Source organism: Sciurus vulgaris (genome assembly GCF_902686455.1).
Source record: "Sciurus vulgaris genome assembly, chromosome: 17".
NCBI lineage: Eukaryota > Metazoa > Chordata > Mammalia > Rodentia > Sciuridae > Sciurus > Sciurus vulgaris.
The window spans coordinates 16149743-16165662 of record NC_136478.1 but is presented as its reverse complement, the minus strand read 5'-3'; the positions used below and the strand labels follow the sequence as shown (position 1 = coordinate 16165662).

The window sequence follows — 15920 nt, the reverse complement described above, 5'->3', positions numbered from 1 at the left end:
TTCATATGTGCACACACTCTAACAATATAATTTGGTCAGTATCACTCCCTAACACTTGCCCCCTCCCTTCCCTCCTCCCATTCCTGGTCCCTTTCCTATACTGATCTCCCTTTGATTTGTTAAAAAATATTTTTAGCTGTAGATGGACACAATATCTTTATTATTATTATTTTTTTAATATAGTGCTGGGAATTGATCCTAGTGCCTCATACATGCTATGCAAGTGCTCTAACACTAAGCCACAGGCCCCAGCCCTCCCTTTGATTTTTATTTTTTAATAGTTCATAAGCCTTAAAAAGTATTCTCTCCAGATTATACAATGTTAGTTAAAACCGTTTAATAGGAAAAATCTCGGACAAGCAGAAATAGCTTTGATTTGGAAGATGACAGCAACATATGACTTAGAGTATCCCCAGGGACCAGGCAATCGGGGCCTCTCTCGGCCTCTGCACTGAATGCTGTTAACGGACGCCCGGCTCTCCACCAGGCTTCGACTCTGCTTTAAAAATAGGTTTTCTTCTTTAGTGTAGTGGAAATGCCCCAAGAGCAGCCAGCCACCATGGCCCCTGCTCAGGTGCAGAACAGCTTTGTTGATCTCTGGGTTTGTCCAGTCATTCTGAATGTTATCCAGGTGGTTATCGAAATCCACAAGCATCTCATAGGACCGGCTGTCCAGGAGTAAGGCTGAAGTCCTCTGTGCCTCAGGCCAGTCCTCACAGTAGTCATGGTGTGGGTCTTTGCACCACCACCTGTTATCATACTGCTTGTACTCGTGGATTGTGGGCGCCACATAGTCCATCTTAAACCTGGTGTTGTCTCCCATGATGAGAGCGGTGTCGCTGAAGCCCTCCATCCTGGAGGCCACCTTCTCCACAACCTAGTTTGGATTGGCATCCTTCACTCGTTCACTGGCTTGATAATAACCAGCAATCATGTAGCTATTATCTTTGCACCATGAATCAATCAGGGTGAGGGACACCTCCAGCATGGGCGCCAGGGCCACCATGCCGTGGAAGAGGGGGATGCAGTCCACGAAGAGGGTTTGGGGGGTGCCCGGGCCGCCCAGGGGCAGGTGCTCCTTGCGCGACTTCTGCTTCTCGGCCACCAGCAGCCCGTTGACGGTGCAGCAGCGTCCTGCAGTAGCCCTGGGTGGTCAGCTTCACCCTGGGCATGCCGAGCCCGGCGGCCTGCGGGCCCCAACCACTGCCGGCCATGCGGCGCCTCCGCCGAGAGGCAGGATGAGGAGGCAGTGACCCCTGGCGCAGCTCTGGGCTGGCGGCCCCACAGGCCGGCCGCTTCTGCACCTCACTGACCCGCCACCCTGACGTGGCTCACCCTCTTTGCCGGCCCACCGGAACTCTCTTTGATTTTTATTAGACTCCACCACACTTTTCTTTTTCTCTCTAGTTTCCACATAGGGAGAAAACATATGATCCCTAGTCATCTGAGTCTGGCTTTTTTCACTTAACATGATGGTCTCAAGTTCCATCCATTTTCCTACAAATGACACAATTTGGTTCATCTTTATGGCAGAATAAAACTCCATTGTGTGTGTGTGTGTGTGTGTGTGTGTGTGTGTGTGTGTGTGAAAGAGAGAGAGAGAGAGAGAGAGAGAGAGAGAGAGAGAGAGAGATATCACATTTTCTTTATCCGTTCATCTGTTATTGGACACATAAGTTCCGTAGTTTGGCTATTGTGAATAATGCTGCTAAGAACATGGATGTACATGTATTAGTATGATGACTTTAATTCTTTAGGATAAATACTGAGGAGTGTTATAGCAGGATCATATGGTGGTTCTATGCCTAGTCTTTGGAGGAACTTCCACACTGATATAGTAGTTGTGCTAATTTACAATCCCACCAGCAATAGTGTTTCTTTTTTTCCACATTCCCTCCAGGTTTATTGTTTGTATTCTTGATGACTGCCATTCTGACTGGTGTGAGATGAAATCTCACTCTAGTTTTTAAATCTTCTTTTTAGTTGTAGATGAACACAATACATTTATTTTATTTATTCATTTTTATGTGGTGTTGAGAGTTGTACCCAGTACCTCACACATGCTAGGCAAGCCCTCTACAACTGAGCCACAACCCCAGCCCCTCACTGTAGTTTTGGTTTGCATTTCCCTGATTGCTAATGATGTTGAACATTTTTCATATATTTCTTAGCCATTTGTATTTCCTCTTTTGAGAAATGTCTATTTAATTCATTTGTCCATTTATTAATTGTTTGTTTTAGTTTTAAGTTTATTGAGTTCTTTATGTATTCTAGATATTAATCCTGTCTGAAGAGTAGCTAGCAAAGATTCTCTCCCATTTTGTAGGTTCTCTCTTCACATTCCTAATTGTTTCCTTTGCTGTGCAAAGTTTTTAAAATTCGATGCCATCCCATTTATTAACTCTTGGCATTATTTCCTGAACTTTAGGGGTCCCATATACTTTTTTTTTTTAAGTCTTTTATTGAGGTGACAATATTCTTTTAACTCATGATGAATTTTGTTTATTTATTTTATGTGTTGCTGAGGATCGAATCCATTGCCTCACATGTGAGGTGAGTGTGCTACCACTGAGCCACAACCCCAGCCCCCCATATACTTTTTTAAAGCTCATACTACATTATTTAAAACTTGATTGATTTTATTTTCTCTAGCCTGTGGTTGTCATCGTCATCTTTGTGTGTGTGTGTGTGTGTGTGTGTGTGTGTGTGTGTACCAGGAAGTGAAGCCAGGGGTGCTTAACCACTGAGCCATATCCCCATCCCTTTTATTTTGAGACAAAATCTCACTAAGTTGCTTAGGACCTCGCTTAGTTGCTGAGGCTGGCTTTGAACTCCTGGCCTCATCCTCATGATTTGCTGGAATTACAGGCATGCACCACCATGCCCAGCTTATTTTTTATTTATTTTGTGGCCTTCTTAAGAGTAATTTTCTTTTAAATTTATGTCCCTAGTTCAGTAAAAGAGCTAGTTGAATGGATGTTTAATTGCTGTTTTGTCAGGTTGAAGGTAATAGTGAAAATGAAATGGAATGACCTAAAATATTGAGCCTATGAATGTGGCAAATGAGGTGTCAAGTAAATATGACCAAGTGATAACTCATGGTATATTTTATAACTAATATTCTGCTACCTTTCCCTATCAAAATATGTGGTTATGGCAAAAGGAAGAGAAGGAACAATGTGGATTCTTTTTTCTTTTTTAATTTTTTGGTACTAAATTGAACCCAGAAGAGCTCCACCATGAACTGCATTCCTTGCCATTTTTATTTTTTTATTCTGAGCAAGGTCTTGCTAAGTTGCTAAGGCTGGTCTTGAGCTTTGTGATCTTCCTGCCTCAACCTAATGCTGGAATTTCAGGTGTGAGCCACCATGCCCTGCTAAATTTTATTTTCAAAACAGTGTCTTCCTGAGTTACCTGGAATGACTTCAAACTTGTGATCCTCCTGCTTCAGCCTCCTGAGTAGATGTTGTTCTCTGCACACTCCCTGCAATGGTTTGAATTTTTGTTCTAGAATTCATGAGTTCTGAATCCCCCATGTCATATATTGATGATATTTGTAGATGGGACCTGTTTTTGATATCTTTTTCACCACATTAACTAAAAGGCCTGATAAGAACAATTTTAGAGGAGGAAGTTTTTGGGGGCCTTACAGTTTTCAGAGGTCTCATCTTTAGATGGCTAACTCCATTAGTTCTGGGTTCAAGGTAAGGTAGAATGTCATGGAGAAAAGGTGGGAAAGTAGCTCAGTACATGACAATCAGGAAGCAGAGTGTGCCTGCTCACCAGGGATAAAATATATACCCAAAGGCAAGCCACCAGTGACCCCCTCCTCTAGCCACATTGTATCTGCCTACAGTTATTCCATTCAAAGTGGATTAATGCAATGATTTGGTTGTCTCATAGCTCAGTCATTTCACCTCTGAACTTTATTGTGTTATCTCTTACATAAGCTTTTGGGGGTCACCTCATATCTAATCTTTAAAAAAAAATTTTTTTTTTATTGTAAACAAATGGAATACATGTCGTTTCTCTGTACATGGAGTAAAGGCATACCATTTGTGTAATCATAAATTTACATAGGGTAATGTTTGATTCATTCTGTTATTTTTTCCCTTCCCCCCCTCTAATCTTAATAGAATCTTTGAAGGTGATTGTGTTATGAGGTTTCTCTTCTCTTGAATATATTTTGGTGGGAATGGCTTTGTTACAAAAGCATCTATTTCTGGCATTCTTGCTCTGTTTTGCCTACCCATCTTTGGGACTCTGTGAGGAGTTACCATCAGGAGGAAGCCCCTCACAAGATGTGGCCTCTTGACCTTGAATTTCCTAGCATTTTGAAGTGTAAGAAATAAATTTCTTTTTTTACCTCACTGACATATTCTATTAGGTCAACAAAAAATGAACTAAAACAATGATTTTTATACTTTTTAAGGCTTATAAACCTTTTTTTTGTAGAATGTCTTGAGTTGAACGGACTTCCTCCTGATTACATTCAAATTACACATCTTTTATGTTATTCTGTCAAGTGGTGTGTGATTTTGATATGTCATTACTGATGATACTTTGATCAGTCTTTGCCACTTCAAAGAGTCCCTTTGTCCTCTTTGTAATTAATAAATATCTTGTGGAGTTATACTTTGAAACTATATAAATATCTTGTTTCTCATTGTACTCTTTGACTTGTTTTACTTCAATGTGGACTTCTATATTTTCAGTAGATTACAGTGTTATAATTATTACTTATTTTCATTTTGTCCCATGTGTCTAATCTGAGCCCCTTCAAGCTGTCTTCTGTGACCTTTGACACGTCCCCATGATTCTTTGAATACTTCCTTACCTTTTATAAAACAAGATTCTCTAGGCTCATTGAATTTTCCCTGTCTTAACCCTGATATTATGTATTTATCCCAGAGCTCTTCTTTCTCTTAGTGGACAATAGTACTTAGAAATGAAAATTTTGTATGAAATTACTTTTGGGCTGCTGCTGCTCCCTTTCAGAGGACAGAGTTATGGAAAATGTTTACATAAATTACATGTACATTTATGTCCATATTTTTCTAGTAATACAGTTTGAATATCCCTTATTTGAAATGCTTAGGATCAGAAGTATTTCAAATTTGTTTTTTTTTTTTTTTTTTTTTTTTCAGGTTTTGGAATATTTGCATAGACTTTACTGGTTGGTACTTCTTAGCCAAAATTCAAAATATATCAAAATCCAAAACTTTTTGAACTTCATTTTTTTTCACTTGGAAAGTTTCAGGTTTCAGAGCATTTTGAATTTTTGATTAGCTATGCTCAATCTACCTGTATATATTTTTTGATTAGCTATGCTCAGTCTACATATATATACCTCTATACTGTCATGAGTTCACACCAACACCCCCAGTTGCAACTACATTAGGGTTCCTTCTTTTCTCCTCTTTTATTCTTATAACTCTGTTGCTTAAGTGAAAAACTTGATCTTCTTTAATGTTTATAGTTAACTTATTGAATCAGTCTTCCTCTGTGTAACCAATCTCCTTTTGCCCCTGCTTCCCACTTTCTGACACATTACTACCCTGATTACCCAGTTTGAACTTCCATGTTGTGCCTTCTACATGGATGCTCTGGACATTCAGAGCTGTCCTCCTGCTCACCTGTGACTACCTTCCTCACCTATTGTGTTCTTTTTTTTTGGGGGAGGGGGTGGGTACCAGGGGTTGAACTCAGGAGCACTCAGCCACATCCCCAGCTCTGTTTTGTATTTTATTTAGAGACAGTGTCTCACCGAGTTTCTTAGTGCCTCCTGTTCCTGAGGCTGGCTCTGAATCGAAATCCTCCTGCCTCAGCCTCTCCAGCCGCTCGGATTATAGGCGTGTGCCACTGCACCTAGCCCATTGTGTTCTTAATCTATACACTAGGCAACTGTACTAGGCAAATAGCTTCCTATCTTCCTCCCTGTTAGGATGGTGGGGAGGTGGGGAGATACTCGGAATTGAATGCAGGGGTGCTTAACCACTGATCTATATCTGCAGCCCTTTTTTGTTTATTATTTTGAGACAGGATCTTGCTGACGTGCTGATGCTGATCTTGATCCTCCTGCCTCAGCCTCCCAAGCCACTGGGATTACAGGTGTAAGCCACCACACCCAGCTCCTGCTAGGATTTTTTTTTTAATACTATGCTCTTTTATTTATTTATTTATTATGGACAAATACCTTTATTTTATTTATTCGTTTTTACGTGGTGCCGAGACTCAAACCCAGCACCTCACATGTACTAGGCAAGCACTGTACCACTCAGCTAAAACCCTCCTTCTGCTAGGATTTTGATATTCTGCCTAAACAACTCTGCTTCTGCTCCATCAAACCCTGTAAATATCTTTCTTATTCCACTTGAACACAAACACACCCCGTGCTGGGGCCCATCCATGAAAATACCCTCTTTGACCTGCTCAGTTTCCAACATTTTCACCCTAGGCAGCCTTTCTATACAGATGCCCTCCCTAACTGCTTGTATTACGACTCCCCATTCTGGGTTTTCTTGCTTCTCCCACATGGGCATACCTTTCAGACTTGAAGGGTAGGTAACCTATGGTATGGAACCTTGTGTAAGATCTTTGAAAGTTTTAAGTAAGCCATTAATGTTTTGCTTAATGGTATATGGACCCTCTATGACTTCAATGTTTTGTTTCTTCTAGGAAAGACAGGTAATTTCTTTATTTCCCCACCCCCAGTACAGGGGTTGAACACAGTGCATTGTATATCTTAGGCAAGCACTCTACCTACAGCCAATTTCTTTAGAAAGTAAGTAATTAAAATGGTTGAATGGTATATTCCAATCTATATTTCATGCTAAGAAATTAGACAATAATTGTGACTTTTTTTAACCTTTATTTATTTTTATGTGGTGCTAAGGATCAAACCAGTGCCTCATATATGTAAGGCAGGCGCTCCACCACTGAGCTACAACCCTGACCCTAACTATAACTTTTTAAGTGAAAAGAAATATCTACCAGAAAGAAAACTATATAATATACCATAATATGTGTGGAACTCAAGTTAGTACCTCCACCTCCCCTGTGCTGGGAATTGAACCCAGTGCCTGGTGCGTATGAGGCAAGTACCGTAGCACTGAGCTACATCCTCAGCCCTCCAGTTAGTTTTCTTTTCTCCAGATTGAACGTATACTGCTGTGTATTGTCAAAATTACCTTAGAGAAGTAGGTTGTTTTTAGGAAACAACAGTAAAATAACAATCTGGAAGGAATAATATGAACAAATACATACGTGACGGCACACTAGCAAATTGGCTTAAATTTAAGAAACAGAAAAATTTGTTAAAACAAAGCATCACCCACCAGTTATTCCTGGACTTCATAATCTTCCAGAAACTAAATGTCCATTAGACCTATTGTTAGTACGTTTTTTCCATGCCAAAGTATGATAACTCTCAAGCCTGAAGTATTTTTTAACAAAATGAGTGCTGTCTCTCTTAATGCAGAACTGTGTTGGTGCCAGGTGCTTTGTTTTAGAATGTCTGATATGAAACTATAACTTTGGGATTCCAGTTTATTGAGTTAGTCAATGGAAAGATAGAAGAATAAGGTTGTTACTCCCCAAACCATGTATTTTTTTTAAAGTTTAAAAAAATCTTCCACCTGGCTTATGCATCATAATTAGAGTTAAAAAAAGAAAAGGTAAACCTTGGTATTTAAAACAAAATAAGTGTTACAAATGAATTTTTCAGCATTATAGTGTTACTTCTGTTATCAGGGAATACTCATTGTTTGAGTATCTAATACCTGTTTTGATCATAAGTTCACTTTTTGTTACATATTTAAAGCCTTCCCAACACAACATAAAATCTTTTTTTTTTTTTTTACTACAGATATTTCCATTTAGTTGCTTGCTTGACAAGTGAACAGAAACAGTATTAGTTGTGTATAACTTTATGACCAAAAAGTAAATAGGATAGACTTGAGAAGAGTCATAAAGTAAATGGGCTATGAAAATTTTGGTCTTACTCTCTGACTCCCTAGTTCTTGGGTCATCAAGGGTGAGGTGGCAATGAATATTCTAAAAAGAAATAATAACTTATAGAATGCTTTTTAACAAAAATTGTCCTATTTAAACCTCGAAGCAACTCTCTGAGGCTGTGCTCTGCCGGTGGATACTTTACTTTTATTGTATTTTTAAAAATTATACATTTTAGTAAAAAATGAGAGGGGGTGTGAGTTTTTCAGTGGTTCACAGCTTCCTGGAATAAAGAATTACAATTACAGGATGAAGAACAGAGTTGTCTCTTACTGTCGTGTTGCCCTCAATATAGAATTTCTGTCTACTTTGAACATGTATTGTAATGACATTTGTCCACTCCCTGGTTTCTGGTGTGAAGAATAGACTGGATTGATACAGAAATAATTGGTGACATAAATGAATCAATTAGAGTTTACAGAAGGACCAAACAAGCCAGCCAGGTCAACCCATTTTTACATTGTTGCCATTCCACCCAACTTGGGATAAATTAGTTGTTTTCAGTATTTGAGAATGGTGATTTCATTCCTCCATTTCCTCCTTCCAGTTGCCCTATGCTCAGTGTTGTTGCAACTTTATAAGACAGATTCTTGATATTCTGAATCTCTTCCCCTTTCTGCTTAATTTCTTTTCTCATAACTCTATATTAATAACTTATGTTATGGAGTTAGTTATTATACTGCACTAACTGTATTTCTGCCATGTGAATACTTAAGTAGTATACTTACATTGGGATTTTGGTTAATTTAAATTCATATTGAACCATAGGTGAGTTGTTTAAAAATTATTAGCAACATTAACAGAAAAAAGTATATAAGAAAACAACCATCTCAGTTGTTAGACTGAGGAAAGACTTCCGTTAGAAAACAACAGTAAAATAACTTCTAGATTTAACAAAAGGCCAGGGAAAGTGAACACATGTAAGTGTTGTGCAAAATTTTTTTTTTTTTTTTTTTGATACTGGGAACTTAACTCAAGGGGGTGTTTTACCATTGAGCTATAGCCCCAATTTTTCTTTCCTTTTCTTTTTTAAATAATTTTTTAGTTGTTGCTAGACCTTTATTTATTTTTATTCTTAGTAAGTACACATCAGTTTCTTTTGGGAACAGGGGAAATGTGAACATTTCAGAGTAATCTTAGTAAGGCAATATGTGGTATTGAAAATTTTTTCATTATCTTTTTTTTGACAGTGATAATATTAAAAAAATTTTTTTCATACATATATATAGGGTAATAATGTCTTTCTCATTCTACCGTCCTTCCCATCCCCACTGCCCCACTGCTCCCCTCACTTCCCTCTGCACAATGCAAAGTTCCTTCATTCTTCCCTACCTACCCCCTAATATGTATCAGGATCTGCTTATCAGAGAAGACATTTGACCTTTGGTTTTTTGGGTTTGGCTTGATAGTCAGTTGGCATGATATTCTCCAGTTCATCCGTTTACCTGCAAATACCATAATTTCAATCTTCTTTAAGAATGAGTAGTATTCCATTGTGTGTATGTACCACATTTTCTTTATCCATTCATCTGTTGAAGGGCATCTAGGTTGGTTCCATAGTTTTGCTATTGTGAATTGACCTGCTATAAACATTGATGTGGCTGCATCACTGTAGTATGCTGCTTTTAAGTCCTTTGAGTATAACCGAGGAGTGGGTTAGCTGGATCCAATGGTGGTTCAGTTCCAGGTTTTCTTAGGAATTTCCATACTGCTTTCCAAAGTGCTTGCACCAATCTGCAGTCCCATCAACTATGTATGAGTGTACCTTTTCCCCCACATCCTCACCAATACTTATTACTGCTTGTATTCTTGATAATTGCCATTCTGACTGGAATGAGATGAAATCTTAGAGCAGTTTTGATTTGCATTTCTCTAATTGCAAGAGATGAACATTTTTTCATATGTTTGTTGCTCGATCGTATTTCTTCTGTGAAGTGTCTGTTCAGTTCCTTAGTTCATTATTGATTGGGTTACTTTTTTTTTGGTGTTAAGTTTTTTGAGTTCTTTGTATATGTTGGAGATTAGTATTCTATCTGAGGTGTGTGTGGTAAAGATTTTTTTCCCATCTCTCTTCATATTATTGATTGTTTCCTTTGCTGAGAAGAAGCTTTTTAGTTTGAATCCATCCCATTTATTGATTCTTAATTTTACTTCTTGTACTTTAGGAGTCTTGTTAAGGAAGTCAGGTCCTAAGCCGACATGATGAAGATTTGGGTCTACTTTTTCTTCTGTTCTAGTGCCTAAGTCTTTGATCCACTTTGAGTTGATTTTTGTGCAGGATGAGAGATAGGGTTTAATTTCATTTTGTTACATATGGATTTCCAGTTTTCCCAGCACCATTTATTGAATAGATTGTCTTTTCTCCATTTTATATTTTTGGCACCTTTGTCTAGTGTGAGATAACTTATTTATGTGGGTTTGTCTCTGTGTCTTCTATTTTGTACCATTGGTCTACATGTCTGTTTTGGTGCCAATACCATGCCGTTTTTGTAATTATTGCTCTGTAGTATAATTTAAGGTCTGGTAGTGTGATGCCTCCTGCTTCATTCTTCTTGCTAACGATTGCCTTGGCTATTACGGGTCTCTTATTTTGATGGACCTTTATTTTATTTGTTTATATGAGGTGCTGAGAATCAAACCCAGTGCCTCACACATTCTACGTAAGCACTCTTATCACTGAGCTACAAACCCCAGCCCTTCCCAGTCCTTTTTATTTTTGATTTTGAAATAGGGTCTTGCTAAATTGCCTAGGCTGGCCTTGATTTTTCGATTCTCCTGTCTTAGCCTCCTGAGTTACTGGGATTATAGGCATGCACCACTGTGTACAGCTGCTGTGAAGTTTTTGATCAGCTGTTATATTAATCTTCATTAAATTTTACCTTATTCCTTTGGGTACATATTTTAATCTTTCATTATGTGTGATGCGTTATGACAATACAAAATATATTCTTCTTAAGCCTCTGTCATTTCCAGGTTTGAAATCTTTGTTGAGGTTCTAAGTATAATAAGCAACTACCTTCAGGTTGAACCTGTACACTTTTGAGTGCTATTTGTTAAAACTCATCTATTTTACCAAGTTGACACTTCTTTATCTTGTTTAAAAATTTTTTTTGAGATTTCATCATATATTTTAGTGAATTTAGAATAACTATGCCTATAGCATTTTCATCTTCCTTCAGTAGAATAGCTTTAAAAGACAAATTGGTTTGCAGCCTGGCCTTCATAGTTTTGCTTTTCACAAATAGAAGCTGTTTTTGTCTGAGAGTTTATCAGGAATTGCTTGCTCTTGTATACTTCTCATTTGTGCTTTCTCTCCCTTTTTTGTTAAAACAAACAGCTTTATTGATAGATACTTTACATATAAAAGTTTACCCATTTAGGGCTGGAGTTACGGCTCAGTGTCAGAGGGCTTGCCTAGCATCTGTGAGGCACTGGATTAAATCCTCAGCACCACATAAAAACATATAAATAAAATAAAGGCATTGTGTCATCTACAACTAAAAAATTTTTTAGAAAGTTTACCCATTTAGAGTACGCTTAGTAGTTGTTAGTATATTTACAGAGTTATATAACTATCACCTTTATCTAATTTTGGAACATTTTTATCATTCCAGAAAGAATCTTATTTATTTGCCCCCACCCCTACCCAGTGATTTTACTACTAAGAAGACTTTTTGTAAAAGAGGTCTTTTCTCAGAAGCTGTCTTTCCATTATAGATTTCCCATTCTGGTCCAAATATTTTGTGTTTATAAACCTAGAATGTCATTGTTCCCTTATCTTTCTGAACTAATTTAAAAGATAACATAGCAAAAATAGATACTGTGATGTAACACGAAATGACTAGCACTTACTTAGGACTGTATCATTTTCGTAAAATTAAAGAATCTGTGCTCTTGTTCAGGCATTCTTTCATTAACTAGTAGAGATTAGTTTGAATTTAGAATTGCATGACAGCAGTGTTCATAGCATAATTTATATTTCTTTAATATTTTGATATTGATGGAAGCAGATAAAAAGTTCTGTAGCCAGCTGTGGTGGCACACGCCTGAAATCCCAGCTAGCTCTTTTGAAGGCTGAGTCAGGAGGATTACAAGTCTGAGGCAAGCCTAAGCAATTTAGCAAGACCCTATCTCAAGATAAAAAATTAAAAGGGCTGGGGATGTGACTAAGTGGTTAAATGTCCCTGGATTCAATCCCCAGTAATACCCCTGCACATCCCTCCCCATCCCTCACCCTACCAAAAAAAAGTAGATGCATGTGGTCAGGTTGTACAATTTAGCTTGGAGGAAAAAAACTTTTGAGGTTATCAGGGTGAAAAAAAGAGTTTAAATGAAGTTGTTTAAACTAGAGGAACCAACCCATAGTAGTTAATTTTGTTTTGTTTTTGTTTTTGGTGGTAATGGGAATAAACCCATTGGTACTCTGAGAAAGTTTCATAGCCAGGTGTGGTGGCACCGAGCTACATCCCTTGCCTTTTTAATTTCAAGGCCCAAACTGATCTTGAATTTGTAATCCTCCTACCTCAAACTCCCTAGTATTTGGGATTACCTGTGTACCCTACCACACCTGGCATATCAAAGGAACTTTTTGTTTTCAACAAGAATTGAGAGAGATAAATGTATCAAAATGAATATTTGTTGGTAATGTCATTTAATTAGATCCTATCTCCCTTTCTCCTGTATTATTTGAAAGCTAGAAATAATTTATTTAAGGTTTTAAGGAAACATGTTATGTTATATGTTATTTAAGGTGTTTAGCAACATGTTATATGCTGACAATTGCAACCAGGCATGTTATATTCAGTCAGACAGATGCTGAATATGCCAGATGCTTTGAAGATGAACATTTCAAGTGTTCGGTAGTAGGGTTTTTCATAACAAATTTTTAAGTTTATTCTTTACTGTAAATGAAGATCATTTAAGTATACAACTTCTGATTTTAGCTTTTCTTCATGACCTTTTTCCTTATCCTTATCCATATCAAAGTTAGGATACATACTTTAGTGATTATCTGGGATGACCAAAGTATTTATGAATACAGTAAACAGTTAACTAAAAGTGTTATCAAGTATAAGCTGTTTTGTAGTGCTTTTTTTTTTTTGATCACTCATGCACATAATAATCTTTAATTGTTGGAATGTTGGGTTTCTTGGAATACTAGGCCTTTGTTCTTTAGTTATTTTGAAAATAGGCATATGCTAACTGGTCTTTCGAAGTTACTTCTGGCATTGATTTTAGTACCTTTGCGAATATTTTGAAAATTATTTCCATCCAAACTATATCATGATAATCACAAAACAATTTTTAAAGTAGCAGATACAAATTTAATTTTATGGACAATTAAACTATTATAAAATACTTTCTGTAGATAGAGGACTCTGTAATCAGGGATACAAAAATAATCATAACCTTAAATAGTTATGTATAAGCTTCCTGATATAAGAGCATTGCATACCCGTGCCTTTCCAGAGTCAGAGATGCCTCAGAGAATAACAAGTATTTCCTTGGGCATGACATTCCTTTTTTATTTTTTTCAGATATGAAAATGAATTATGATGGCGTTGGATTAAAATTCTGTTTACTAAAGAGTATCAAGTAAAAGAGCAGGTTCAGACTAATGAACTAATTATTAGAAAAGCCAATTTAAAACTGATATATACTAACATATTCCATCTCATATGTAAAAGATGGCAAGTTACTCTGGTGCTGTTACCAAGGAATATATTGTAGGATCTTGGGTTGTTGAACATTTTTTCTATCTAGTTTTAATCACTTTAAAGATTTAATAACTTTCTAGAGACTCTCTTGAACCCAAGGAAGAAAGCCAAAAAATAAGGAAGCAGAATGAAAGGAAAATTACACTAAAAGAAAAAAAAAATTGCTAGTAACTTTTTACAACATTCATGTATGCTGTTGATTTTTGTGAGTAGCATTCCTTGTGAGAGAAAAGATACTCATTTCATGCGCATGTAATTAGGTTGTTAAATGACTCTTTAAAACTGTTTTTCTCCTTCATTTCCCCCCACAGAATCTGTCTATGATCTTCTCCCAAAGGAGTTACAGTTACCTCCATCTAGTGAAACATCTGTAGCATCAATGAGTCAGACAAGCGGTGGTGAGGCAGGCTCGCCTCCTCCAGCTGTAGTTGCTGCTGGTATGCATTTCATTTTACTTTATTAAAGAAACCTAGGATATTATCTGGCCAACATGAACAGTGCTGGCAAAGTTCATATTAAAAAGAGTGTGATTTGAGGGTTTGTTTTAAGGAGGTTTTAAAGTATATACCTTTAGCCTTAAATTTTTTCAATATAATTTTCTTAATATAATTATTTCAGAAAATAATAAGTGCCAATTTCTAAAATAGATCTTGTCTTCAAATATGGGAACCAGTTTAAAATTTTTACTGGCTGCACATAAAAAGGTTAAATACTAAGCTATGGATAGAAAATTATATTTGAGTTTCTTTTTAACCTTTATTTATTTATTCGTTTGTTTATTTATTTTTGTGATACTGGGGATTGATCCAAGAGTTGCTCTACCACTGTGCTACATTCCCAGTCCTTTTTACTTTTTATTTTGAGACAGGGTCTTACTAAATTGCCGATGGTCTTGCTAAGTTGGCTGAGTCTGATCTCAAACTTGTGGTCCTCCTATCTCAGCCTCTGAGTTGCTGAGAAAATAGGTGTGTGCCACTTCACTCAGCTGTCTTTTTAATAATTATTTTTAAATACTTCTCAAGGAGAAAAATGTTTTATATATTTTGAAAAAGGACTTAATCTCTCAAGTATCTTTTTTGTTCATGTTACTATAATTTTTCTCTACATTAAAAATATATGATTTTATATTTTAAATCCATCAAGTTATCAAAGATTTGAATATAAGTATAATATTTATGTAAAGACATTTCTATCAATGAAAGCATATAGAAAGTAATGTTTGAAATTTATGAAGTTTATTTTTACTCAGCTCTCAAATCATACACTTTATAACTATGTAAGATTGGTTCCAAATTTATTTTGAATTATAGTAAAAGATTGACACATAAGCTAATAGAAAGAAGTCTTAATTAATGATAAATTAGTATGAATGCTTTCCATAATGTTAACTAACCCAACTGTAATTTTAAGTTGGGATTTTATGCATTGCTAAGTGTGTTCACTTTAGAAAAATGAAAAAAAATTATATATTCTGAAGTTTTATCTGTCCTTCAAATTAGAGGTTCCTTACCTAATAGGATACCTCTTAACTAAACTCCATCAGACCATTGTTTTCAGTTAATTCTTTTGGTTTCAAAAAGAGAACAGTGAAGTGGAAGGTAGTGGTTTAAATGTTTCCCAAACTGTATAGTGCAATATGACACCTTCCTGGTTGAGGGCAGGAAAACTTTAAATATGATAAATAAACTTATCAGCCCTGCTCACTGTTCATGTGTTGCCAGACATTTTCTAACAGTTTCTGTGGATTTAATTGTGAATTTGTGAACTTTTTAGTAATCAAATTGAGAAGATGACCTGGTTCACATTATATCCACTGGGTTCTAAAATGGCTCTAAATATTTTTGTGGAGTTTAAAGTTTTAAAAATTGCATCAGATAATGTGAAATAAAATATTTTTATAAAGTATTTCACTTTAAATCCACATGTAGAAATTGACTAACTGATTTCTTTTGTATTTTTTGAGATTGTTTTTTTTTAAAGACATGTTGAATCTGTATAGAACTAAAAGTCTGTTTCTTCTGTGCTTTTTAACATCTGTTTACAGTAGATCCAGTTCCTTTTAAAAACTGAAAAAATGTTTGTTAGACTTGGGAGAAGAGCAACTCTTCTTTTTAAATACTACTAAACTAAATTTCACAAATTTCTGTATGTAAATATTAAAAGTTCTTAATTTTGAGTCACTAATGAAAT

At 36.3% G+C, this 15920-nt stretch overlaps 1 protein-coding gene and 1 pseudogene across 9 annotated transcripts in view; one reads left to right on the top strand and one right to left on the bottom strand.

Moving 5' to 3' along the window:
* NFAT5 (nuclear factor of activated T cells 5) overlaps window positions 1-15920 on the top strand; it is a 111580-nt gene that overhangs the window by 32118 nt on the left and 63542 nt on the right. For 6 of the 8 annotated variants that reach the window (XM_079116838.1, XM_079116836.1, XM_079116837.1 and 3 more), the window contains one exon: window positions 14042-14167. In XM_079116838.1, coding sequence (XP_078972964.1) covers window positions 14042-14167 — 126 coding nt within the window. Of the gene's footprint in view, window positions 1-14039; window positions 14168-15920 lie in introns of those variants that run through there. The other 2 variants (XM_079116841.1, XM_079116839.1) reach the window with 1 other exon arrangement.
* Window positions 260-8227, bottom strand: LOC306649102 (ER membrane protein complex subunit 8-like; annotated as a pseudogene). Its single transcript has one exon. The product of its transcript is annotated as an ER membrane protein complex subunit 8-like (transcript).